Here is a 26,983-nt window from a genome sequence, read left to right on the forward strand (position 1 = left end):
GCCCCCAGAATCCTGAATAATAGACCTCTGGGCATGTGACTGTAGACTCCCTTATTACAGCAAGAGGGCCTGAAACTGCCAGCCATGTAGACTTAAATAGCATTTGAGAGTATGACTGTAGAAGGCAGCTCCAAATCTTCCCATTCCCTAGGGAAAACTTCCTTTTCCTCTTAATTTAGGAAATGGTGACCTAAAGGAATTGTCAAAAGACTCTGAAAGGTTTTCTCCGTTTAGAGAAAGAGAAAATAAAAAATACAGAAATTTAAGTACTTCCTACAAATCACACTCCAGTGTCTGCCGGACATGCAGACATGCAGACATGCAGACATGCAGACATGAACAGTAATGCTGAAATGCAGAAACACCAAGTTAACTGCCAGCTGAGTACCTATTATGTCTCCAGTGCTGCACTAAGTAACAATCCCACTTGCTATGGGTTAAACACTTAGGTAGGTATTTTTCATGCATTAAACTCATTTAATCTGCACAACTCGATGCTGGTTTTGTCTTTAATGCTTGTTTGACACAAGAGGACCCTGAAACTCAGAGTGATTAAGTGACTTTTCCAAGACTACACAACTAAGGAAAAAGCAAGGTAGGAATTGAAGGCAGGCCCTGCTGTGCGCGCCCACCCCTCCGCTGCACGCAGGAGCCCTCTTCAAACAGAGTCCTGGTGAACAGAGCCTCCTTCTCGGGCCCTGCCACCACCTGAGCTCCATGGAGGCTAAACGCTTCCTTGGCTTTACTCACTGTTCATCCTCAGAGCCTAGGACAGTGCCTGGCACATAGTAGAGGTTCAGGTGTCTGTCAAATTAAGAAATTTATAACAGATTTGTCTAATTTAGTCTCTTTACCTGGGTTCCTCTTTTCTTCAATTTCTACAACAGAACCAATTAGAGTCGTGGTGGCTGAGATCTGTCAGTAAATACGGAGAAGCCAGTTCTACACAGGAGCTCATCATGGTCCACATATTCTTGTGTTGATAAAAACGGGGGGAATATCAACCATAAAACTCAGCTACATGATATAAGCCATAAAATTCAGTGTCCTTTCCAGATAGTAAATTCTACAACATTATATTGTTTCTTTTTTTAAACTAATATCACAATTAGTCAAAATGAGGAACAGGGCTTTAAATACTCACTAATGTTTCTGCCCAGCAATCTCGTCTGTTTGGAAAGTAGTGACTGATGCTTACCAGAATGTGCTTAAGAGTTTAAATCAATACCACCTTTAGTATTTAATACAAGAAGAAAAATCCAAGGAAAGAAACGACTTTAAACCTTGAGAGAACAGCTTCAAGCCCATTGAGATCCTTGCATTTCAGGTCTGCTTTGCATTTTCCAGTGAGGGAGTAGCAGAGATGGAGAACGGGCAGTTTCAGGGTCGGGAGCACACTTCAGAAATTACCGCCCATGTTTTCCAGCTGCCAGGTCCAAAGTAACGATCCTCAATCCTCATTTTCTCTATCCATTCTAGGGATCAAAATCACACTGATTTACTGATCATGTTTGCATAATCAGATTATGTATCCAAGCAGACAGGCACCTCATAGGCCTTCAGATTTGAAATCACAGAGGAGTAACCAAATATAACCGTCCTAAATCACTTCCAACTCTGCCCTGCAGCACCGCGCACTCAGCTCTCCGCATGCCAGAGGGCAGGGAGGATTGACCAACTTCATTTTCTCAGCATCAGCATTGGTGATATTGTCATTATTTTATGAGCTCGCTGAGCCATCAGGAAATGAGGGGTTGGGTTAATGGTAAATAGAATATATCTCCGTATGAGTTCATAGTATCATTACTGTGTAACAGCTAGTGATTGTATATGCATGTCACTCTTCAGCATGATTTTCCTAAATAGGGAAGAATTATTAGCAACTTACTTTTTCTAAATGAGGCATTCCTTTTTTCTTATTTTCTCCCTTTTCCACGTTCTCTTGCACCTACGTTTAAAAAATGTTTCTTTTGAAAGTTCACGCATTCACAAAGAAGAGAGAATAGTGTAAAGAGTCCCCATATACCCTCTGCCGGGTTAAGCAAAGATCAGTATTCTGCTTCTCTTGGGTTCTTCTGTCTCTTTCACTCTTTCCTGCAATGTTTGAATCAGTCTTGAAATCATGTCATTTCACTTCTAATTAAAAAAATATGTCCTGCTATAAAAAGGTCATTTTCTTCCATAAAGACAGAGCCATCATCACATCTAACAAAATTAGTAATAATTCTTTAATATTATTTAATATCCAGTCTGGGTTCAAGTTATTCAATTACTTCAAAAAATAAAATCAATTACTTCAAAAAATAAAAGTCTCTTTATGGCTGTATTTTTAAAAAAATCAGGTCCAAACAATATCCATATGCTGTACATCTCTGAAGTCTCCTTCAATCTAGAAAAGCCCCTCCCCATCCACTTTTTCCCCATGGCATCTTTTTTAATAGTTGATATACAATATTATATTGCTCTCAGATATATAACATAGTGATTTGACGATTATATTCATTATTAAATGCTTGCCACAATGAGTGTAGTTACCATCTATCAATATAGAAGGAAATCACAATATTATTGACTATATTCCCTATGCTGTACTTCCATTCCTGGAACTAATTTATTTTATAACTAGAAGCACGTACCCCTTAATCACCTTCACCTATTCCACCCATTCCTCCACCTGCCCACCCCCCATGGCAACCAACAGCCTTTTCTGTGTTTGAGTCTATTTCTGTTTTACTTGTTCATTTTTTTTTTATATTCCACATATAAGTGAAATTATATGATATTTGTATTTCTCTGTCTATTTCACTTAGCATGATACTCTTTAGGTCCATCCATGTTGTTGCAAATGGGAAGATTTCATTCTTTTTATGGCTAATATTCGTTGTATATATGCAGCACTTCTTTATCTGTTCATCCATCAATGGACACTCCGGTTGCTTCCATACCTTGACGACTGTAAGTAGTGCTGCAATAGATATAGAGGTGCATGTATCTTTGTGCACTGATGATTTTGTTTTCTTCTACTAAAACTCAGAAGTGGAGTTACTAGATCTTACAGCACTCCTATTTTTAGTTGAGGAATGTCGATACTGTTTTCCATAGTGGCTGTGCCCATTTACAATCCCACCAACAGTGCAGGAGGCTCCCTTTTCTCCACGTCCTCACCCCATGGCATTGTCTTGTTGAAGACCCCAGGCGGGTGATCACTGCCCCAAGGTGGTGCTAACCTGTTTCTTCTGCCCCTGCTTTAACCTCTAAACTGGAAGCCAGACCTAAAGGTGTGGTTGGACTCAGGTTCAGAGTTTTGGGTAAGAACGGTTCATGGGTGTATCTGTACTTCATGCTGTGGTACTCAGAAGGCACACGGACTTTGATTAATGCCAGAAGGAGTAACAGATTCAAGTGGTAGATCTCTGGCTTCAATCTTGGAGCCTTTCACCAACTTTTTCCTCCTGGCATTAACTTCCTCTGATGATCAGTGTCCTTATCAAATATTTCACTGGAGGTACAAAATATGATTTGATTTTCTAATTCCGTAATTCATTGTGCATTTTTTTCACCTAGAATTATTCTGTAAAGAACTTGTATTCACCATTGAAGATTATTTCTTTACCAAGAAATAAAGTTACTTCAGAAGAGGCAGCCATATATAATCATGATCACTCTGGGAGATAATTTCACATGTCGTCTCCCTCCAACAGCGCCCACTGCACCACTGCATTCAGAGCAAAAGTCAAGTCTTTCACAGTGACTCAAGACCTCCTGTGATCTCCGCCCGCCCCTTACCTCTTGGACCTCATCAGCTGTTACTTTCCTGTCAACCACTCCACTCAGCTACCCGGACCTGCTTACAGCCTGTCCTCTGTGCCTCTGACATGTTCCCCAGACGTGCACGGGTCCCTCCTCCCTTTCTTCAGGTCTGTGCCTCAGTGCCAGCCTATCAGGGAAGCTTTGCCTGACCACGCTGTACCAAAAAGCAATCGCTAGCCCTTCCCACCTCCCCACCTGTCACATGGGGTGGGGGGGATGTGCCTCTAGAACAGTGGTTCTCAAGTGTGGGCCCTGGCCAGCAGCAGCAGCAGCTGGGAACTGTATGGGAAACATAAATTCTAGGGCCTTTCTCTGGACCCACTGAATCAGAATCAGGGGTGGTGCAGCCATCTGTGCGGGCAGGCCCTGCACAGTTGCTGATAGTTGTCAAGTCCAAGAACCACTGTGGTAGACTTTACAAGTAGTATGTTATTTAATTCTCCTAATTACCCTATGAAACAGGTACTATTTTATCATCCCATTTTGGAGATGTCCAAACAGATTTTTGGGCCCCACCCCTGTAGATTCTGATTGTGGTAGGGGAGAGGGGGGCCAGGGACAGAGTCCCAGAATTGGCATATCTAACAAATTCTCCGGTGATGTACATGCTGCTGGTTCATGGACCACACTTTGAGAACCAGTGCTCTGAACACTGTAGGTAGAGTTTTACACTTCTGAACCCTGCAGTCCCATAATTAACTTTCCCTTTGTAGCATCAGTATATTAAAAACAAAACAAAGCTACATTACACCTTATAATACCTGTGAGCCTACTGGTCTCCCAGTGACTAGATGTTTCCATTTTCTATCACATGTGATTTATTTTTCCATTGAACAAAATAGTTCTGCAGAGAAGGCAGAGGCGAAAAAACCTGGCACTGCAAAGTAATTCAACTCTCAATTTATTTCAGATGAAAGGAAACTCAGAGAACCTCTGCCAGAGCTGGCCAGTCAAATGACAGGCAGATAAGAAACGCGCGAAACTGCCTTAGTGGGAGGGGTGGGGCCTGTGGCAAATCACCAAGGGCTCACCCAGTTTAAAGGCCTTCAAATTCAATTAGAAAATAAAACACTGTCTAGGTCACACAAAACATGACTAGGGTCAGGGTCTAGCCATGCACTGCAGGCCTGCAGCCCCTGGGCCTCACCCAAACTGCTCAGTTTATTCAAGGGGAAAATAAGGTCACAGAGTCCGTAGCAAAAGTGAGACATGAATTCCGAGCCTGGGGCTCTCCGGGCTTTACTACGTTGCCTCTGGAGAATACAAGTCACTTGGATTGTTTTTGGTTTATTTTTAAATGGAGATTACAATAAAAACAGAAATCAAATTTGATGGGACATATGGCAGTTAAAATTAGCTCTCTCCTCCTCCACCAAATTGGAAAACCCCTCTGTGCTATATTCAACTGAACAACAGCGGCCAACGATCGGGCAGTAGCTGGGAAAGGATTTTCAAGAAACAGGTATGTGGTAGGGGATGAACTGGATGAGGAAGCAATAAACGGTCTTCCTCCCAACCCAGGAGCAAAGAGGAGTCCTCAGCAGCAGGGAGTGGAAGGTTCTGTGCTGTTCCAAGACCCTGAACTATCCTGCGTCTCACAGAGCTTGCGCCACTCAGTGTTGACCTCTGAACTTCTCATACACGTGGCAGGGGTGGGGTAGATGAGGAATTTGACACCATGGAGCACTAGTCTCAGCCAAGTTCTGCCCTGGAAATTTGGAGACAAATTCACTCTGTGGCAAAGCCTTTGGTCCCACGTGGGGGCGAAGCCTCAGAGGGCCTGGCTCTGATGTCCCATCTAGGGACTCCTAAGGTCACACTGTGTTCATCAAGCCCACGCCCTGCTGCCTGCACAGTGTGGGCTCAGTAAATAGCTGCTGAGTAACACATTTGTAACCTTCAAGTAACAGAATCCTCTCCCCCGCATGTTCGCCAAACTCCTCCAGAGCTTGACTTGAGGTCAGTCCACAGGACAAAGCCCTACTGTGACCCCGCTTACGGCTGTGTGGCCTGGAGGCAGGCGCTTACAGCTATTCAAACCTTGGTCAGGAGCCTTGCCTTTAAGATGAAGATTACGCGTTTCTTCTCTCTCCTGGAAGTCAGGGGCTTGTCTTCCCTGGGAGACTCCATCTGCCCTGCAGCTGGAAGATGTATCACTTACACGCCAGTGGCCTCAAACCCAGGCCCTGGGGAATCTCTGTGCTAACGTATTGCTCTGCTGTTCCCTAGAAGTGGCTGTTGGAAGCTGTAAAAATTCACACACACAGATTTGTGCCTCACCCAACTCAGCAGTTAAGCAAATGTTTCCCAGCATGGAGGCCTGATCATGTTATATAGTATTACATGTCAACTCTACTCGACCTGGAGGTAGAAGACAGCACCTGTGTCACGTGTGTCCTGCTCGTGGTGATGGTCACACCGTGTCATTTCTCACTGGGACTGATACAGTAGCTTCTCATGAAGTAGTACCCAACATGCTGACAGATCACTACCCCTAAACCACAGCTCTGTCATATTTCAATGCTGCTAAAGGTGCTATGTCAAGTCCAAATTCTGAGCCTGCTATTCACACATCTGATTTCGCCCACCTTCCCAGGCCTGTTTCCCTTCATGCTGTGCTCTCATCACCGAACTCAATATTCCTGGCAAATCAGATGACTCTAAGCCTTACACAGGACACCCATCCCTGGCCTCTCTGCCTCTGCCCCCTCAAACTCCTTCCCTCCCATTAAGACCCAGCTCCCCTGGCATCTTATCTTTTTTTTACGAAATTATAGTTGATATGATATTATATTGGTTTTAAGTGTACAACACTGTGATTCAACAATTATATCCATTACAAAATGCTCACTATGGTAAATGTAGTTACCATCTGTTACCATACCAAGTAATTACAATATTATTGACTATATTCCCTATGCTGTACTTGTCACCCCCGTGACTTATTTTATAACTGGAAGTGTGTATGCCCCTTTAGTTCCAGGCAACCATGATATAAAAGAACTTTTGTAAGAGTTTGTAACTTTTGCAAAAGTTGGGGGCTTTTTGCATATAAATGGCAGCTTCCAAAGTGACTGGAGTTCTAACGACAGTATTAAAACATTGCTAAATGATCCATTGTATAAAGGCAAAAAAGGACTTTCAAGGTCCCATGTGAAAATGGATGAGACAATTGCCATAGCAAATTTGTAGAGCAACCGACAGCGATTATTATGGTAAATGGACGAGGCCGGCTGGGAAAAGGCAGCCCCACGTGCTGATGGTTGGGCAGCTGGATTTTCCCAAGGTATTTGTGGTTTTGATGGGATCAGTTTAGAAGGTACACACTAAGTATTTGCAAAACCAGAAATGGACACAATAAAGGTTTAAAGTAATATTTAAAAGAGTAGAGTCTTTACATTCCATTATTTCTTTTAAGTATTAAGTAGAATGGTCAGGAGCCCGCTGTACTGTTTCTGGGAGGCACATCCATATTATCACGCATGCATGCTTTCCCGCCTTCCAGTCATTTCACACTGTCACAAACTGCCTGCAGAGGAGCCAGGAGCCAGGACTCCTGGGAGTTCTTGATTCTGTATGAAACGTGTTCAGAACTTACAGCATCTTAAAGAGAAATGCTCCCTACATCAAGGCTCTAGGGGCTGACCCAGCCCACAGATGATGCCCTTACAAGATTTGGGCCGAGAGTTTCTCAGAACGCATCCCTCCTATCAAGTTGGGCAGGGGTAATACATACAAAGGATTTGAAGTCTAGAAAAGCAGTGTCACTGAAATCCAATTTTGTTGTTGTTCAAAAGATTTTATCCTGAAAGCCTACTTTTAATGTGGTACAAGATGCTGTTTCAAGGTGAAGCTTGGAGGGCACATTTGAGTTCATTTTTAATAAGACGATTGTCAGACCTCATGGGAAAACTTCTACATGGGTCTGTTTCATTCTTTCTCCCTCCCACCTACCCTCCCTCACAGCAGAGAGAGCTGCTCCAGAACATAAAAACTCAGAAGAGTCATTCTATTATTCCCCTTTGGATGTGAGGCTACAGTCACTGGTTAATCATTTCTGAGGTATTAGGCGACATTCAAATGTAAATGCTGTCGTATAAAACAATCCCAACCATCTGGGGGTGAATGTTCAGCCAGCCCTTCTGATTCATGCTGGGCCGCCTTTGACAAAGTTGACAGAAGAGAAAGGGGAAAAAGAGCAGAAAGCACATGAACAATCCATTTATTATCTATTGTGACCAAAGCTCTCCAGCCAGCCTGGGGGAGAAGAAGCCAGGCTTGGCAATAAAATACAGAGAAGAGTTCCAGGCTAGGCCTTCCTTCCCTGCACTTGGTTTGGGAAAAATCAAATAAAACTTGAGTGATATGCTTTGTACAAAATAAATAATTCATGTAAATTGTTGAAAAGAAAAGTTAACATTTAAAAAATCATGTAACTTAAATACCTATGCACTGCTCTCATTTCATAAACACCAGCATCTTGTTCCTCTAGGTAAATAATGTGGGTTTAAGCGCTACGTGGGTCTGTGTGAAAACTTGTTTATGGTCATCATGTTGTCTCAAGATGGAGCCCTGAATTTCAAATCAAATGCATTACAGCTTGATATTTTAAGACTGTGTATCTCATTATCATCATTCACCTCCTTGAAAAAGTCATTTTTGTGTGTGTGGACATACCGAGATATGACAAACTGAGATAAAGTAAAATTGAAAAGAACATCTCTGTTCATTTAGGGAACCAAACATTAAACTTAAAATTGAAATTCCGAACGAAGCACAGTCCCAGAAACTATGGAAGTGATAGTAATCACCCCCCCACCCGCCCGGGGCCGATGAAAGCAGAGGTCTCTGAAAGCAGAGCTACTCAGAAGTGGGGCTTCCTTAACCCTCCGTATCAGATTTTCTGGACTCGGGGGCCCTCAGCCCAGACCTGCAGAATCAGACACTTTCAAGGCGGAGCCCCACAAGCAGGAGTTCAACAGACGGTACAAGAGATTCTGACACACATTAAAGCTTGAGGACCTTTGTCATCAAGTGTCAGCAAAATTGCTGGGATTTTTCATCTGCCCTATCAAAAAAGAAAGACACAGGCCCAGTATGGTGTCACTTCTGCTGGGCCAAGTCACCAAATCAGGGCTTAATACCTCACCTAATCGCAGTTTCAATCTCCTCCAGAAATGTAATCAGGCAGGAATTTTCTGGTCAGTATTGATAAGATAATGTCACATGTGTCCTCTCCATTCCCCAAAAGAATCTACCTAATAAGACCATTTTCTCCCCAGATGAAGGTGACCTCACCTGAAATTATATGTATTTTTGTTTATGACTTCCTTGTCCTGCCTTTAAAAACCTCTGCCTTTCTGTAGTGCTTTAGAACATCTTTCTGTGCTAGAAGGGATGCTGCCTGACTCATGAATTGCTTAATAAAGCCAATTAGATCTTCAAATTTACTTGGATGAATTTTGTTTTTTAACAGTCTCAAACTACCATCATACAAATAATACCTTCACCTGTTAGTGTTGGAGAGGAAAATCTTTTCCTCTATCCTTTTGGGTTCTTCATTGGGGTCTGTAAATTAAACTGACAAAAGACAAATTCGTGAGAGAAAAGTCAAAGTGTATTAATGAAGGTATGTAAGCAGGGACTCACAAAGAAAGTGGCTCAAGGAAGTAGTTAAAATTGGGAGCTTACATACCATTTTGGGGTGGGGAGGGAGTTAGGATATCAAGGGATGGTAAATGGTAGTAAATGACTGCAAAATAGATAAGATAAAGTATTGGAAGGTAAGGTTTGTTTTAGTAAAGTTTGCTTATGTAATTTCTCTCTGGTGACAGGAGTCACTTTTTTCTCCTGGGTATGGGAAGTTTCCTTAAAGGGAGATTTATGACAGTTGAATTCTTTCAGAAGGATCTGCTTTTAAGCAGTAAGAGGATTATAAGGAAAGCCTCTTCCTACATCTTTGATTCTCAAATGCCTTCATCTCAAAATAATGCTTATGCCATGGTGTCACATTCTGGACCCCTTCATTAGCCAGCACGGTCATCTGCATCGGTGCATTTATTCCTAACCACATTCTTGTCATGTAAACAAAAGTTATTCCCATTTTATAGTGCAGCCCCAAGAGGCAGGTTACCAAATAGGCCTCGGGTCACATGTTCTCAGATCTTTTTATTTTAAACACCAGGCTTATCCTTTAAGAGCAAAGCAAACAACCCTGCCCTCCAAGCCCATTATCTCCCTTTTAGTCATCTCTTTTCAGTAAGGCTAGCAGTTTATCACCATGACCAACAAGGAGAGCAGCCCTTAGTAAGCTAAGCTGATCAATGAAAGCTCACTCCAGTGTTTGCTGAGACATAATTAAACACTCAGCAACCAGCCAAATGTCTAAGGACCATAGGTTGCTTCTGAATTGTCCATCTGTTTCCAAACATAATGACACTGATTGATGACCTTGGGGACTAGGGTGTAGTTAAACCTAGTGAAGAGGTAAGCGTCAAACACTAGTGCCAACTAAGGAGCAGCTCTTACACAAACAAGAAGGAAGAAAGCCCTTTCATTTGGAAAAGGACAAGTAGAAGATAAAAGATGGAGGAAGAAGAAACTTACGTTCTAGGAATATATAGGATATTATTTCTTTCTATAAATTGTAGACTGGATAATTAATTCCTAAGATCTTCTAAGAGGATTTTTGCTAAGGAATCGTACATGAATTAGAATATACAGCCCAGTCTCTGATAGCGGTGGAGGAATATCCTGGTTTCTGCAGATTTTTCTTCCAGAACTGCACCTGTCCAATATGGTAGCCATATATGGCTATTTAAATTTAAAGTTGAATTCGATCAAATTAAATAAAATAAAAAATTCAGTCGCTTTGTGCACTAGCACTGGATAGTGCTCATCTAAATGGAGAGCAGTCATCTAAAATCTGATGTTAGTGTTCTGGGTAAAACTAATGTTTCTAGAATATTGCACCTGGCTTTAGTGCATCCTCAGGGGTGGAGAGAAGTATGGCTTTAGTGCACCTGCATATCAACGGGCATTCCTCAGTGATGGACACAAGTTCACTCCATATCAATGGGTAATTATCTGGGCAACTGAGGGCTTGTCTGACCCTGAGAGGTGAAGGGGAGGGGCTGGTTTTGCTTCTGCCACAGCAGGAGAGATGGTCCCGGGCTGCAATTTGTAAGCAATAAACGGATTTTAAACTTTATTTCTCCCTTTGACTGATTTCAGTTTTAGAGGTATTTTGCCATGGGATTTCCTCTTCCTGGACTTACAAGTGTTAAGAGAAAAAGACACTTTGCCAACATTCTCAAGAATATCTAAGTAGGAAGGAGGTAAAAACTGAACTTAAATTTGTTTTTAAATCTTGAAATATTTGTATCTATTGCTATATAGAAATATTTCAAGTATAAGAAATAACAGAGAACACATGTGCGCCTAACACTCAGCTTGGTCAAATCATTCCAGTTACCATATCCCCCCATTTCCCCCTGTTCAAAGTGAGGATAAGAAATAAAATGCAACAGGTATAATAACAGAAGCCCCAATGGACCCCTTTGATGAATCCAATAAATGTTTAAGGGATACGAGGCCAGTGTGTAACACAACCATGCAGTTAAGAACCTGGGCTCTGGGACTGGAAAGCATGAGTTCTAAGTTTCCTGAACAATGAAGACCAATTCTAGAATGTTTACAGCTTCACTGATATTAAAGCAAAACTAATCTACAGAGCATGATGCATAAAGATCCTTTTTATAGAGGTACAAATGGACAGTGTGTCTTGAAAGAACAGTTTTCAAACTTTGAGCATATTAAAATAAGTAATCATTAACCAATCACAAACTCTTTAAATACCACCTTTTGGTCCTTACAACTTAAGAAACTAGCTTCTTGCCAACTACCCACCTGCTGCCTCCTTAAAACAGAGACAAGGGGCTTCTGTGGCTAGAAAATTCTGTAGCAGAAAATAGTTTTCTTAGCAGCTCTGGGTGCCTAGGGCGAGGCGACCATCTCCCTAGTCTTAGTAAATCATTCAGTATACTTTAAGTGTCTGGAAAGAATCAGACCCTCACCAGGCAACCTTCCTTTATACAAAGAAAATGGTTATTTATCATCTAATACTTGACAAAAGATCCATCATTAAGTCTAATAAATATATACCTATATCCAAATGCAAAAACCATCTGGATTTGTCAGCATCTTTACACTCTTCATTTTAGTGTCTCTTCTATTATATTTGAAGGCAAATCCTGGCACGCTAAGACCCCACCCGTTAAGATCCAATCACCAACGCAGAACACACCCCACCCCTACTCCTTAAAAACCTGCTTCCTCACCCACGAGCTGCTGCTCCCTCTCTCTGGGGGCAGCCACCTTCTCTTTCAGATAATAAAAACTCCTGCGTGGGCCCGTGTCTCCTGAGTCGTTCTGGGGTAAGGAGGGTGGCTGCGAGATACCCTTTCAATATTCTCAAATATGTTAGACTCCAAGAATCAGCATTTGGGGAATTAGCACACACAGATGTTTGAATGGCTACAGAGATTCAAATGATTGAGAAATAAAGGCAAAGGCAGGTGTTTGAATTTTGTACAATCCTTTTTCCTTCAAAGAAAACACTTTCTTAGAGGGAAACCACTCCCTTTTAAGCTGTAAAGAAAGTACACAAAGGCAACATTTCCAAAAACACAGTGCCTTTTGTAGGACAAGACATGAGACCTGTATTTATGCAGATGCGAGGTGGCAGGGACCCAAAGGTCAGAGCAGCTGGCGACAGTAAGACATTTCTGTTGCTATACAGAAACAGCTCTGCTCTAAATAATTACGTGATTAAACTAGCCTATCTGATGCTAAAGACATTCTTGTTTTGGTTTTGGTTTACATTTATATACAGCTAAGCCTTTCCCTTATCTTGGCGTCTACTATCTCTCAAGTGTGTAGTCTGATGTAGGCTTCTTTGCTATTGCAGAATGTGCCATAGGACCCTGAAGCGACACGATACCGTGCTTGCTGTCAGCTGTTCTATCGCCATGCAGGGCTCCCACTTGAATACTTAAAATGATCTTCTTGCAGCTTATGGGCAGTTCTATTTGGTACCAATGAAATTTTTTCTCACTCCAGCTACTCAAAGCCAGAGATGCACTCCTCTCCGTTGGGGGACATGGCCTCCCCTCAGTTGGTGAATGATGCCAAAAGCGTACTGTCCCAGCAGAACACAGAGCACGTGACCCCCCCAGTAACACAGAGCGGGGTCCAACCCTAGCGTGACTCCCCGATGCCGGGTGCCCCGGGTCTCCCGAGCCGTTACCCTGCCCGCCTGCGGGAAACCTGGTGACTTCTCCTGACACTGTCCTCACACGCATGAGCCTGGCTTTCCTCTCCCTAGGGGCCACCCACAGCCTGTTTCCCCACCTGCTCTGCCTGTCCCCACCCTGGTCTGGTCTGCAGTCACCCACCCAGACAGCTGTGCTCCCCCTGCCCAATCTCTCAGCTACACTCAGCCAAAGTCATCTCTTCAGGACACAGATCTGGTATTACCTCACTCTTGCTCTAAGACCCACTGGAGCTCCTATGTTATCCAGGAGACACCATGGACTCACGGAGGCCTCTTCCTTGTCCTGCTCAGGCCACAGCCGGGAGCTCCGCCCTCCACCGCTCAAAAGCCCAGCTCTCCCAACCCCAGGAAGAATGGGATGCAACCTTGGCCCCACGCTCTCCTGTCCTTCCCTGGCCAGGCCTCTAGGTCCTGCCTAGATGCCGCCTTCACAGCACTCATCCTGGCTGGGGGCACCCCTGTCAGGGCTCAGGAGGAAAGAGACAGTGCTTTGGTCTTTAATGCCATGTCTCTGATCCTTCATGCCTATGCATCACAGTGGTCTGTCCCTGTGGGGAGAAGCAGGTAGAGATGGGATGGAGGGACTTGGTTTCTGCCCACTGCCTACAACCACTCCAACTTACCGTCCTAACCTTAAGCCAAAGCCCAACCATGATGTTCCCTGGGGCAGGGGTTATCTTTTCTATAAGCTTACTTTTTATCTTCTTATGTCTGCAAGAATGTTCTTTGGTGGCTTTGTGGCCATTTGCTCAGAGTGACAATAGCAGCCTGCAATTTATCCACCTTCCTCTCACAGCTCTTTATTTGGTTAGGTCACTGCCTCCCATCTGTGCATCTACAGGAGGGCACACTTGGAATCTGGGCACTGTGTGGAATGCGTCATCCTGCCACTCTGCAGTTATTGTGCCAGCAAACATGTGAGGGTCCACCACACCCCGGATGCTGACTGGCAGTGGTGCTTTTCCCCACACCCAGGACCTGCCTTCCCACCACCTGATGCCAGGTGCCTCCCCACAGCACATGTTCACTCTAATCCAACTGGGAAGCTGCAGGGAAAATATGGCTTCAGAGTCCCTGAACCTTCCAGCAAGGGTCCTTGACCTTGAGGAGACAACCCCTCCCCACCAGCCTAGAGGTCAGAGCTGTTACCTCAAACAGGCCAGGGCAGATGGTGTCTGGTCTAATTCAGGCTCTTTGTTCTGGAGGGGAAGCAACTGGTATTCTCTTCCCTACCTCAGCCTTCATCACCACCCTGGAAATAGAAGCTAATCCTTAATTATCCCTTCAGAAGAGTAAACACTTCTCCCTCCGGGTAAATGAGAGCCACAGAGCATCCCTGAGGCAGAATACAAAAGCAGGACATGCTCTGGTCCTGCCAGGACACCTTCCCCCCAGCAGCTCAACAGTTGCACTCATCAGAAGCAGCTAGCGGGCCCCAGGGCTACGGTCCCTGCTCCTCCACCCCATGGATGCCTTCAGGGCTGGGAGGCCTGGAGCCCTCTGGGGAGGCTGCCCTCAACCCCCAGGAAGCACAGGGCTGTTCCCACTGTTCAGGGGAACCTCCAAACCTCCTTTTATCCCCTACCTCTCCAGCTGTCTCCCCACTTCATTTTCTAGAACTGGTCCTAGGCAGGAGCCTAGGGGGCCTGCCTCTCCCTCCTCCGCCCCCATCATTATCCTACTTGCCAGAAGACTTTTTAACCCCAGTGCCTCTGACCACCAAACCCAGAGCCAAAGCCCCAGGGCAGCCCGGTGGCCCCCAGAAGTCCTGGAGCCCTCTCCAGGACATGGATCACCCACAAGGCACCCCCGGGGGGGCCCTGAATTACTACTGTGCCAAATATATTCCTTCCTTCTTCCTCCTCCACATCACTACAGCCTGGCCTGCGGTTAGGGTAACACCTTATGGTTACATGAGCTGTTTTTATCAGATTTAAATGTATCATCCCTCTTCCCACACATGATTGTGTTTCTGTTTGGGGAAGGGTCCTGAATACCTAACCAAATGCTTTAAATATCACTGAGTCTGGAGAGACACAAGAGCAGGGAGATGAAGCCAGAGTCTTGGAACTACTTAGAAATAAGCAAACATGAAAGCGGGGAATTCATAGTGGGCAGCACCCCAAACATTCCCTAATATCTTAAAGATAGATGTTTGCTTGTTTCCTCCTCTCTGTCTTTGGCTGTTGACCTAGGAGAAAGGACCTATGCTAAGATTCTAGAAGGTTCTGATGCATGAAGGAGGATGAGTACACTCAGCTCTGCCCTTTCTTGTTGGCTAACATTAGCACTCCATTGATTCTGGGACTTTGTGTTCCTTGGGGTACACAGAAGTCTGGGGGGCGGGGAGGGCCATGGTTGATATGAAATTCTTTCCAAGTACTTGATAGCCATAGTGACCAAGTATGTCCACACCTACACACACCTGCACACACCCACACACCTACACACACCAAAAGTTTCATGATACAAACTTTGCCCTTCTTGTGTGTGAGGCACTATATCCTATTTCCTTTTCTTTTAAAATGTAAATGCACCTCATTAACCCACTGATGTGTTATGAACTGCTTTAAAAAGCTGCGTTAGAGTAGGTCTCAGAATTGCTTCTCACACTTTGTCTAAGATTAAGTGTAAGCAGGGTTCAGATGACCCATGGGCCAAATCCTGCCCACTGTCTGTTTTTGTATAACCTGCTGCCAATTTTTATTCAGTGCGCTAAGGATAGGTTTTACATTTTCAAATGGTTCAAAACAACCAAAGGAACAATACTTCTTGTGTGAAATGCATGTGAAATTCAAATTTTAGTGTTTGGAAACAACATTTTATTGGAACACGGCCATGCTCTTTCACTTCCGGATTGTCTGTGACGGCTTTCCCACTAGAACAGCAGCGCTGGAGAGCTTGGCGTTTGCGGCCTGCCCAGCCTAAAAGGAGGACTTCCTGGCCCTTAACAGAGGAAGTCTGCTGCCATGCGCTCTGAAGCCTTGACAGGTGCAGATGGATTGTCTGATCCATTTGTCACATCGGCTGTGAGAGCTAGGATATTTTAGTTTTACTTCAGTTTGTAACAGAAAAGTCAGTAAAGTCACTTCAAGAACATAATGGTTTTATTTATAAGAACAGATTCCTCAAGGGAGGCTGGATATCTTTGCATAAGAGAGATCACACCAACGGAGTTTCTCAGGGTGTGGGGAGACGGCCCCTCTTACGCATGTATTTCAAGGGCAATTGGCATTTTAATTTTTAATGCTCTTCTATTGAGGCATCTAATTTGTGGTGGGAGAGAAAGATTTTTTAGAAACCATCCCTCTTGCATTTAGGAACTTATAGTCAAAAGCCTGCATTTCCTCTACAAGAAGAAATAGTGGGCTGAACAGAACAAATTTCACTTAAAATTCAAGAAACCAATGTCAGATTAAATGTACCCTCAGAATGGCCACAAACAAAGACCTCGTAAAAGGCTGATGCCATTTGTATAGAATTACAGGAGAGAAAGGGAGAGTGGGAGAGGGCCCCCCACCCCCCACCCCAGCTAAAGCCCTGGCTTTTGTGAGGCCCACACTGGCCAGAAAAGAAATCTCTCTGTTAGCACTCCAGCCGGGGGTTCATTGTCCAGGGTAATTGGAGGGCGGTGGAAAACGCCTGGGGATTTAGCCTCCTGGGGCAGAAAGAGGGGGGAGCAGGAAAAGGTAAGGGGGCAAGTGACCTGATGTTACCGCTCATGCTGGCTGCAAGATAAACCTGAAGATTTTATGGGGGTGGACTGTGCACGGGGTTCTGCCTGAGAATGCCCAGCCAGCATGGAACGTTCTGCCAAGTCTTCAGCCGCGCTAATGAGCAGTCTTCGGCCAAATAAATGGCGCTTTCTGTTGTCTCTCCCCACTCCACCCCCTTCCCTTCCCACCCCAGCAGCTCTGGAAACCTGTCCTCTTTACCTCTCCTGGCCTAGTCTAGGAACATGCCATTGGCCACCTAGAAGGCTCAGTAGCACCCCTGCGCCACCCCAACACTGCGCACAGCTGGCCTTACGGAGGCCACACTGCTGTTACTTGGCATCAACGTGGTGCTTCCTTCCAGACTGAGCTGGAGACCCAGATTCTAAGATATTCTCACCAGATATGCCTGTCCCAACCTGAGCAGGAGTAAGGAAAACTACGCTAAGGCCCGCCCTGCACCCTGCAGGTGGTGGGGCCGCCCCCAGGCAGCCCTCCTCCCCCTTGTGGCTGATAAATGCTCAGGTTGATAATCGCCCAAGGCCCACCAGGCAGGTGGCCCCTTCTCCAGCAGCTGAGATCAGAGCCAAAGGGAAAGCACCCCCCAGGCTCCCCTCCCCTGGGCAGGGGAGCTGGGACACTGGACAATGGGCGACTGCGGCAGAGAGCAAACCAGGCCTATGAGGACCATGGGTGGGGGGCGGGTTATGAAAGGAAACATGTGAGAGCCTCCTGTCCTCCTGCTCTGACAGGAAAACCATACACTCACCTACACACACACACACACACACACACACCAGGGAGAGCACCAGTGTGCAGTGAGCCAGGCTTCAATTGCAACAATAATTTACAACAAAAGGTGAAAAAGCCCGCTTCAAGGGTTCAATATCCGTAGGCTCTGATCTCTGTCTCTATCTCATTTTCATTCTTCCATCTGTAAATCAGAAACCTCTACCAGGACTCATGGAAAACGGAGTCATGTGGGTCTAACCATATTCTTATATGTTGTGAAAACTGCCAAAGTCTCAGCAGAAAGTTGTTTTTGGTTCTGGGAATAATTAGTGTTGCTTGCCAGAATTAAAGACAATTACAGTTCTGTTACTAATTCACATGAGGGGTTTTTGCTGAGAAGGGGAAGCACACAGAGAAAAGCTCAGCTTAAGTAACCATTTGGAAACACTCAGGTCTAACTTGTTGACACACTGAGAGCATTGCAAACATCTGGGAGGACGTTGGACAGCCTGCACAGCATTCCCGTTGCTCACAGAACCAACCTCTGCTGATTAGCGTTGTTTCCACAGAACTCTGTTGCTGAGGAACGAGGTAAAAGTCCTACTTAAAAATGAAGGCGGCAAGTAAATATAATTCCTGTACAAATATTGACCGGGCTCACTGTACGTGAGGGGATGTGAAGACTCGCCGGTGTTCTGCTTGATCTGAAATTACATGTTAGAATTGCTAATGTTCAAAAGAATAACTTCACATCTTTTTGTAGAGCAGAGGGCAGAGGACTGCAAAAGCATGTAATGGGAGTCTTTACCTGGCTGCCCAAACAGAAACCTGGTTGTCCAATGTTTGAACAAAAAAAGAGAAAGCTTTGTCTGTTAGATTCCCCAGCCACAGCCAGAACTCCAGTAAGGAGGTGCCTCTGCCTCCAATTCTCCCAGCTGCCAAATTTACCCATCTCTCTGTCGGTTCAGTTTAAATGACTTTCTGTGTCTCCTGGGCTTTGAAACATCACACTTCTCCCATTTAGATGCTTTGACCCTTTACAAAATCACAGATATTAAACATCAGGGAAAAAGCTCAACTGAAAACCAAAACTACTAGGCTTTTTGTCCCCAAATTACCAAATGGGTCAAGGTCAAGGTCAAGTGCTGCTTTCCCAGTGGGGTGGTGTACCCCCCTCTTTTCCTTCTGGAAGTTCTGACAGGGTTCTTTCTGTCTCTCCCACTGCCACCCAGACAGGCCTGTGGGGTTTCTGCTTCTCGGATCGCTATCCTAGCAGACACAGCATGGGGAGCCCTCAGCCCCTTTCTTGGTCGAGGCAGAATCCCTCCTCCACTGGCAGACATTTCCCAGCACCCCCACTCTAGCCCTGAGCCTGACACTACTGGAGCAGCCCATGCAGAAGCTCCTTCCAAATCCTACTCACTGACGTTTTCAGATCTCCTGTAGGTGGGCTGCTTTGCTCTTCTCTAGGAAGACAGTGGGAAAAAATACTGCTCCAGGAGCAGGTTGGCTGCATTCACTGATGTGTTTCTTGGAATGACAAGTAGCCAAACCAGCTGTCCGATTAGGTAAGCCTCCTAGGCAGACTTGAATGCCTTATGGGACTTTTGATGCAAATCACAGTATTTTTTCCTTAGAGTTGGCAAGGCCAAGACAAGCACCCCATGAAATGCTCAGGGAAACTTCCAGACGGGAAACACACAGGCCACTAAGCCTGACCGGACAGAGTGGGTCCTCTCCCCCAGAGGCAGCCAGGGCACCAGAGCAAAGATACTCCTTACAAGACACCTCCTGGGTGAACTCAACAAGGAAGGTACATTCGCCAAGAAGCTAGTAAACAAGAACACTCAGAGACTCGCCTGTCTTCTGCTTTGGGTAAACAGCATCTGTGCATAAAGGTGGGTTAGGGGAAGGAAAAAAACCCCAGGAAGGATGAGATTCTCCTTCCCTGTCCCCACTGCACCCGGTATGTGCCTCCATCACGGCCACCACTGTGCTGGCCAGATGCTAGGCTGCCCCACGGGCCCGGCGTGGCTCAGTGGCAGGACAGGGCCTTTTCATCTCCGGGGCCCTGGACCCAGCCAGCACTCGCCCCATGAGGGATGGATCATTCGGTAATGGATGAACCCCATGTATGAACTGAAACAAGGCCTCTGCTTTTCAGCACATGCCCCTAAATTGAAGTATCGTTGTTAAGGTGACAGATGGTAACCACAATTACCAAGGTGAGCATTTCATAATATATATAAATGTCAAATCACTATGTTGTACACCTGAAACCAATACAAAAATGTATGTTGACTATACTTCAATAAAACTAAAAAATAAAAATTTTCAGATATACAGGAAGTTTAAAGGAAAGCCTAATGAACACACTTATACTTTCTACCCCAATTTAACAATTGTTAATGCTTTGCTTTCTCTCTATTATGTTTAATTAAATTAATTTTTCTGAAACATTTAAAAAAAGAGCATTGGGGGAAGACAGGGACTTGTAGGGGTTGCTCAGATTTCTATTATCCATAGCATCCCTAATTTCCTACTAATCAATCAAATAATTAGTGAATGTCTACAGTGGGGAAGGTACTAGGCTGGTCAAGTTGCCATGTAATTGGTTGCTGAATCTCATAACTCAATGTCATCTTCTTAAATTAATACTTGTCCTTCCATGTCAGTTAAGAAGTAACCTTGTCAGTTCACGCGTAGGCAGGATGGTGTAACAGAACAGACAACGATCTGAGGGTCAGAGGGTTACAGCACTGATTGTGTCCCTAAAAGCATGAAGCATTTGGATGCTTTTGTGCTGTACCTTTTCCTTTAAATAGGAACTGAAAATACACTGGAGCTTCTATTATTGAGTCTATAAAAAGAAAAAAAACAGCACCTCTCTTCCTATATAACCTGTGTGTATTTAAAACCTCACCTTTGGGGTTCCCATACTTCACTTGCTTGGAATGTGTTCCCCCTCTTCGTGGTTCTTGCCCTCACCAATCAAAAAAATAACTTGCTTCCCAACTACTGGCTAGGATCTCTTCACCTTTATGTTTTGAACATAAAATGAGTAGAGAGACCCTAATGCCATCAATTTCTCATCTTCGAACTGAAAATCACAAATAAGAGTATCGAAGGAAAGAGATGAACTTTTCTATGTATGGCGAGATACCTTTGAACTTAAAATAAAAACTAGGAAGAAGACAAGTTTCCTGCTCACGGGTTCTGCATGTCCTATTCCTGTGTCTATGTCTACTTCCCTCTTACCATGTGTACAACAGAGAGAGTGATGGGCTGGCAGAAGGGCAATGTTGGGTGGAGAAAAGGTCCTAGCAAGGTGACAAGATTATGAGTTGGGGTTTTCATCTGGGCCCCACTCACAGTCCCCAGAACTATTTATAGGTCATTTATTGCCCGATCCATCCTTCCTGTCCCTTCCAAATTTTAATTTCAATATAGAGGAAATAGGCCATATGATTTTCTGGCTCATCTACAGCACTTCTTTGCTATGTCTTAAGTCAAGACCTAAGACCTTGTTCAATCCTGAGCAAACCCCAACTATGAAGTTTGATGTTGTTCTAGTTCATTCTTTCTATGTATGTCAACATGTAGGAAACTTCCCAACATAATGCTGAATTCTAAAAAAGAAAGGAGCTCAGAAGAACAAACAAAGCACCTTACCACAAATCCCGCATATGCCTGCCAGATACTCTTAGGGGCAGGCACGATGTGGTACAGCTACAGGAACTTCACGGGGCAGGGATGGTCCCCTGCCAGGCAGGACTTATGCAAAAAGCAGGTGGAAGGGAAGAGGGTTGGCCTACACTATCAGTGCTTCACTTCTAAGTCCGGGTAGAGGGTACGTAGATGTGTGATGTCAGCAGTATTTCCCAGTTCATAATAACAAAAGGAATCGATGTGTACCAGCATCTTCTGAGTGCTTCTCCTAAGCATGCCAGCCCTTGGGATTCTCAGGAGCAATTCAGAAGGAAACGGTGTGCAACTGAACAGCTGACAGAACTGGACTGTGACGCATTGTATTAAATTCAACCTGACCACCTGCAGGGTTAAAGGGCCACACCCCCATCTTGGAGATGGCAGTGAACTTGTCAGGAGGGGGAACCTCCCAGGTTCTTGGCAGCCTCTCACTTCCCCATCTGCCTCTGAAAGTAGAGCTGATCCTACACCGAGACACTCTGCTCTACCCTCCCACTTGCTTCTCCATTTCACTGGGCAAACCTTCAGCTTAAGAAACAGGGGTGTTTAGTTTAGACCTAAATCTGCAGGCCAGGACCGTATCTGCAAAGAGGCTTTCTTTCCAAATCTGGAGTTTGTTGTAACAGTGTCCTCTCCCTCCTCTCCAGCCCAGCAGTAAGGACCAGCCGGCTTGGGTCTGGGTTTGGAAATTGGGCCCGTGATAGCAACAACATCCAGTGTCACACCTGAGCCCTTCACGCATTTGGGGTACATTGCCTCCTAAGCCCTCACCAAATCCTATAAATGCTATGCCCATTCTAAGATGGGAAACAGCCCCTTCAAAGGTCAGTGCATGGACTCAGTGATGCCAAGCGGTGCTCCCCAGAGAGGCACAGCCTTCTAGATGCAACCACTGTGGTTGCTCACAGGCTGTGGCAGTTGGAAACACAGACAAGCTTTAAGCAGACAACCTCGCAGTGCAGCCTGGAAGAGAAAACCAAGGCTGCACAAGAAACCAGAAACAAGGCTGGCCCGGCGTGACCAGGAAGCACACACATTTCACGTGGTGCCCACATCACAGGCCCAGAGTCTCACACACTCAGCAGCGCTGAAATGCCTCCAGGATATTTATTATTGTTTTTGCCAAATAACCCCTCCCTTCCCTTAAGCAAAGGTCAAATGCACTGTAAAACCCCAGTGCAAACAGCCAGCTGGGAGGACTTGTCACAGCCTTGGTAAAGTCTGCTAATAATTACCCAGACAGTTGTCTTCTGCAAACACAGGTGGCTCGGCAGCAGTGTACAGATGACTCCCTTATCAGTCTGCATGAGGAAATGCCTTCAAGCGCAGAGTACCCGTGCTTTTCCTAGCTGTCTACAGGCAGCATTAGCCACCAGTCTCAACTCTTTCAAAAACTGAACTCCATACACTGTGTTGTTTACCTCTGTCTAAACACCAAAAAGAGATCTAAAAACCTGCTATAAGTGAAAAGTTAGAATTGCCTTTTCTTTTTGCCAAATTCAAAGTTCCTTGAGCTCAGGGACCATGTTCTTATTTGACATCCCATGCTTAGGTCTTGACCCAGAGAAAACACTGAATCACAGTAAATAAAGGAAAAAGGAAAGACAACCATGCCTAATACATGCGCCACAGTGCTGGCCTCAAGGGACAGCAGGCTGTTGGAGGAGACCCACCTCTGAGCTGAGGCTCACCCTGTGATGTCAGAGGTGGGGGCCAGAAGAAAGAGCAACTGTAGAGAAGACTTCCCAGAGGAGGTGGCATTTGAATTTGACCGCAAAGGGCAGGGCAGTCGGACTGTCCTGTCTAGGGGGTGAAGGGTGAGAAGAGCTTTTCCAGCAGAGGCGCTAACTCCCTGAAGGAGAGCGTGTGCAGAAGAGGCTGAGGGCAGGTTTGGTCATCGGGATCCCAAAGTCCCCAGTGGCTTCTGTCCCACGGACCAATCACAACACCAGAAGGAGTGCCAGCTCCGGTGAGGACCAGCAAGCAGGGATTTGCCTTCCGGAGGCTGGCAGGGGTGCTGGGAGATGTGCTGATTCAAAGGGAGGCTCTGGCCCCTCGGGTACAGAGTCCTGGGTGGCCTCTGTCATCATCTGAACCAGGTCTCTATCCCCTACAGTATTTCAGAGTGAGGTTCTCATCCCCTCCTCCCCATCCCCCTGCTCCCGTGCACCTCAGTCATTTAGGATGAAAGGAGGACAGGGAGTCCAAGACATAGAAGTGTAAGAAAGAAAACCCTTTTATTAATTCAGTGCCACAGACACAGGTCAGAGGCAAGACAGGCCACATCCTGAATCACAGATCATTTCATCAACTAAGAGAAGGACGGCTTTCACAAGGGGAAGTGGGGAACACAGCAACTGGGAGTCATCTCCCTCTTGGACAACCTAGTGAGCGTCTCACTGAAGACTCGCTGCCATCGGCCGACAGCAGCTGCTCTAAGCTAAGCTGGTCTGGCACATTGCCTTTCATCACCAAGTGGTTCTTCTCAGGTCACACGTGTAAATATTCATCTGAGTAAGTACCTTGAGTGCAAGCTTACAACCAAGTGGAACAAGGAAGATACACAGCCAATAAGCATGGGGAAGGTGGGCACCATCCCTAGTCATTAGGGAAATGCAAATCCACACCCCCTGAGATACCACTTCACACCTGTTAGGACGGCATGACGGTGGAGCAGTAGGCCCACCTGTGTACTCCCAGTGGCGACAGAAAGGCAGTTCCCCAAAACATTAAGCAGAATTACCATATGATTAGCAATCCTACTTCTGGGGATATACGCAAAATAATTGAAAGCAGAGACTCAAAAAGACATTGTACACTTATGTTCATAGCACTATTCACAATAGCCGAAAGGTGGAAACAATCCAAATGCCCATTGACAGATGAAGGATAAACAAAACGTGCGTTACATACGTACAATAAAATGGCATTCAGAACAGAAGGAAGGAAATTCTGACACAGGCTACAACACGGATGAACCCTGAGGACATTATGCTCCGTGAAATAAGCCAGAAACAAAAGGACAAATATTGTATGATGCGTTTCATATGAGGTCCCTAGATTAGTCACAGAGGCAGACAGTAGAAGGGTGGTTTGCAGGAGCTCAGGGGAGGCGAGAACAAGAAGTTACTATTTAATGGCCTGTCTTGCCTCTGACCTGTGTCTGTGGCACTGAATTAATAAAAGGGTTTTCTTCCTTATACTTCTATGTCTTGGACTCCCTGTCCTCCTGTCCTCCTAAATGACTGAGGTGCACGGGAGCAGGGGGATGGGGAGGAGGGGATGAGAACCTCACTCTGAAACACTGTAGGGGGGAGAGACCTGGTTCAGATGATGGCAGGGGTTCAGTTCTGCAAAATGAGAAAGTTCTGGATGCGAATGGTAGCACTATAATGTGAATGTACTTAATGCCCCTGAGCTGTACACTTGCAAATGTTTAAATTTATCTTATGTGTATTTTATCACAATAAAAAATCCCCCTGTAAACAAAAAACCCCCCAAATTAGGGAGCTCTGACCCCCGGTCTGGAGCCGTCCGACCTTCCCCACACAAGGGTCCTCATGCTGTCCCCTTTCCCTTCAGGACAGTCACATAAAGTCAGTCACCAAGGAGTGGAAGTGATTCACAGAGCTTGTTGAGTTCGCATTCTCAGAGGTCAAATCTCCCCTTAGCTTAAAATAGAGAATTACATTCTAACGGTCAGATTCCAGGCCCTGGCTCAACAGCAGGAGTGCATGCCAGGGCCTCTTCATCTCCTAAGGTCAACCTCTCTGCCTCCACGTCTCCCTACACCCCTGCCCTAATTGCTCATCTCAGCCCACATGCTGTCCCCATTCCTTAGGATGCAGAGGACCATGAACTGGGCCCTCAGTGACAGAGACAGGACAGGCAGAGACGATGCCATGTGGGTGGGCATCCTCCCACGGGTGTCATGGGCTCCCGCCCCACTGAAGGAGGCACCTGGCATGGGAGGGAGGGGTGCAGGGATGCCCAAACCCGAGGAGCACAGTGGGTCCCTAAGGGAGTCAGACAGGAGCAGGTCACCGCAGAGCAGCACGGGGCTGGAGCCGCGTGTCACATTCCTGTAGAGCGTGTATTTCCTATGTCTTTGCTTTGGATGCTTGCCACAGGTTAAACTGCTCAAATGACTGGAACCTGAAAGCACTGTACTTAGATCAGGGCTCTCTCCCAAAGAAGCCTTGAGCCTGCATTTCACAGGACAGACCCTCAATGCTACCTTCCTACAAAACCCCCAACTGAACAGTGCTTCAAGGTGAGGTGCTGGGTCCCCCAAGCCCTCCCTTTATAAGGAGCTTGAAGGTGCCTACATCGTCTTTTATCTTTTTAAAAAGATGGATGAATTAAGTCTATGTCAATGGCTACTTTATCCTATACTTTGTCCTTATTAATTTCAAGCACCTTGGCTCACCTTCAACAGTATCCTTACTGCCAGGTAAGGAGGACATGTCACAAGAGGGAAGTGTCTAAAGGTCAGCAGCCAAGAGAGGTCACATAGGCCAAGGTCCTGAGAGGGGTGACTTATACTTGTTATCCTGTCCATTTCCAAAACTCTGGGGTTTGGGCCTCAGACTTAGGCTTCATGCTCATTTCATGGAGGGCTAGGAGCTGGAGTGACCCTCGTGAGGTCTCTCTGCATCACCAACACCTCACTCTCTTTCAAAGGTGCTGGGAGCCCCCTTTCTACAAAGCACGGTCTGAACAGCACAAGCCCCGTGTGACCCCAGAAAAGCCCTCGATGGTTTGTTTCCCAGTTGTCCTTCTGCTGAGTTACATTTTTGGGGCCTCAGGAAGCACAAAGCCATCTCAATAGTTCACAATGGCAGCACACATTTATGTAGTGTGACATAGGGACCAATTCCCATGCAAACAGCTCGGAGCCTAAAGACACAGCCCTGACTTGGGAAACCTACAGTCAGATACAGACACTACCCCAAATCCAAATACAGCTAACTCATGTTGTCATGCAGAGACCACAGAAACAGAGAGGAAACATTCGGTAGATGTTTCTTGGAGATTTATATGCTTATCAGTAGATCAGAGGCTCTGTAAACCTCTAGCAAAAAAAAAAAAAAAAAAAGTTATCATCTTCAAGTGTACTTAAAACAAATTAGTATACATTTTAATCAAGCATTCAAACACCTGAAGAAACCCTTTCCTGACCTAAATAGCTGTTAAACAGGCCAGGGCCACGTTCCTCCTGGGATCAGGTTTAAGGACTCTGGCAAAGCCCCAGGCCCATCTTTTTAGGAAGACAGAATAAGACCAGACGTCTGGGGACAGGCGGGGATCCCCAGTCCATTGTCCCGAACCTGGTCTCTCTGTCTTTCCACGGCTCATTCTGATCAGTGGAAGACAGCAGCCCAGCTGCAGGTTCCAGAAACATGCAGTCCCCACTAACCGGGAGAGGAAACATTAAGTGTTGACAGTAGAGAACCACCAAATAAAGGTTTTTGAGGGTGAGAGGTACAGGGTGGCAGGAAAAGTTCTGTGCAAGCTTCTGCCAGGGGCCAGTCTCTTTGTTTCCACATGTGTGTGTGACTGAAATATTAAACAGGCTCAGCTGATTCACAGCCCAGCCTTTCAAGTACAGGCCGCCCAGAGCTTTGCTGGGCGTTCTCACTCGATGGCTTCCCGTTCTGTTAGCGTCCTGCTCAACCCGCTTCCC

The 26,983-nt window shown here is 45.6% G+C and overlaps 1 protein-coding gene across 6 annotated transcripts in view; it reads right to left on the reverse strand.

The window, feature by feature from the left end:
• The window catches only part of SLC22A23 (solute carrier family 22 member 23), a 164,293-nt gene that overhangs the window by 54,014 nt on the left and 83,296 nt on the right, over nt 1-26,983 (reverse strand). Inside the window, exon 4 of one of the 6 annotated variants that reach the window (XM_073224089.1) lies at nt 2,724-2,965. The exons of 4 other annotated variants lie outside the window; for them this stretch is intronic. In XM_073224089.1, coding sequence (XP_073080190.1) covers nt 2,739-2,965 — 227 coding nt within the window. In that variant the 3' untranslated portion in view covers nt 2,724-2,738. Of the gene's footprint in view, nt 1-2,723; nt 2,966-26,983 lie in introns of those variants that run through there. One more of the 6 variants, XM_073224093.1, reaches the window with a different exon arrangement.

This window comes from Manis javanica, chromosome 16 (genome assembly GCF_040802235.1).
Source record: "Manis javanica isolate MJ-LG chromosome 16, MJ_LKY, whole genome shotgun sequence".
Taxonomy (NCBI): Eukaryota; Metazoa; Chordata; class Mammalia; order Pholidota; family Manidae; genus Manis; species Manis javanica.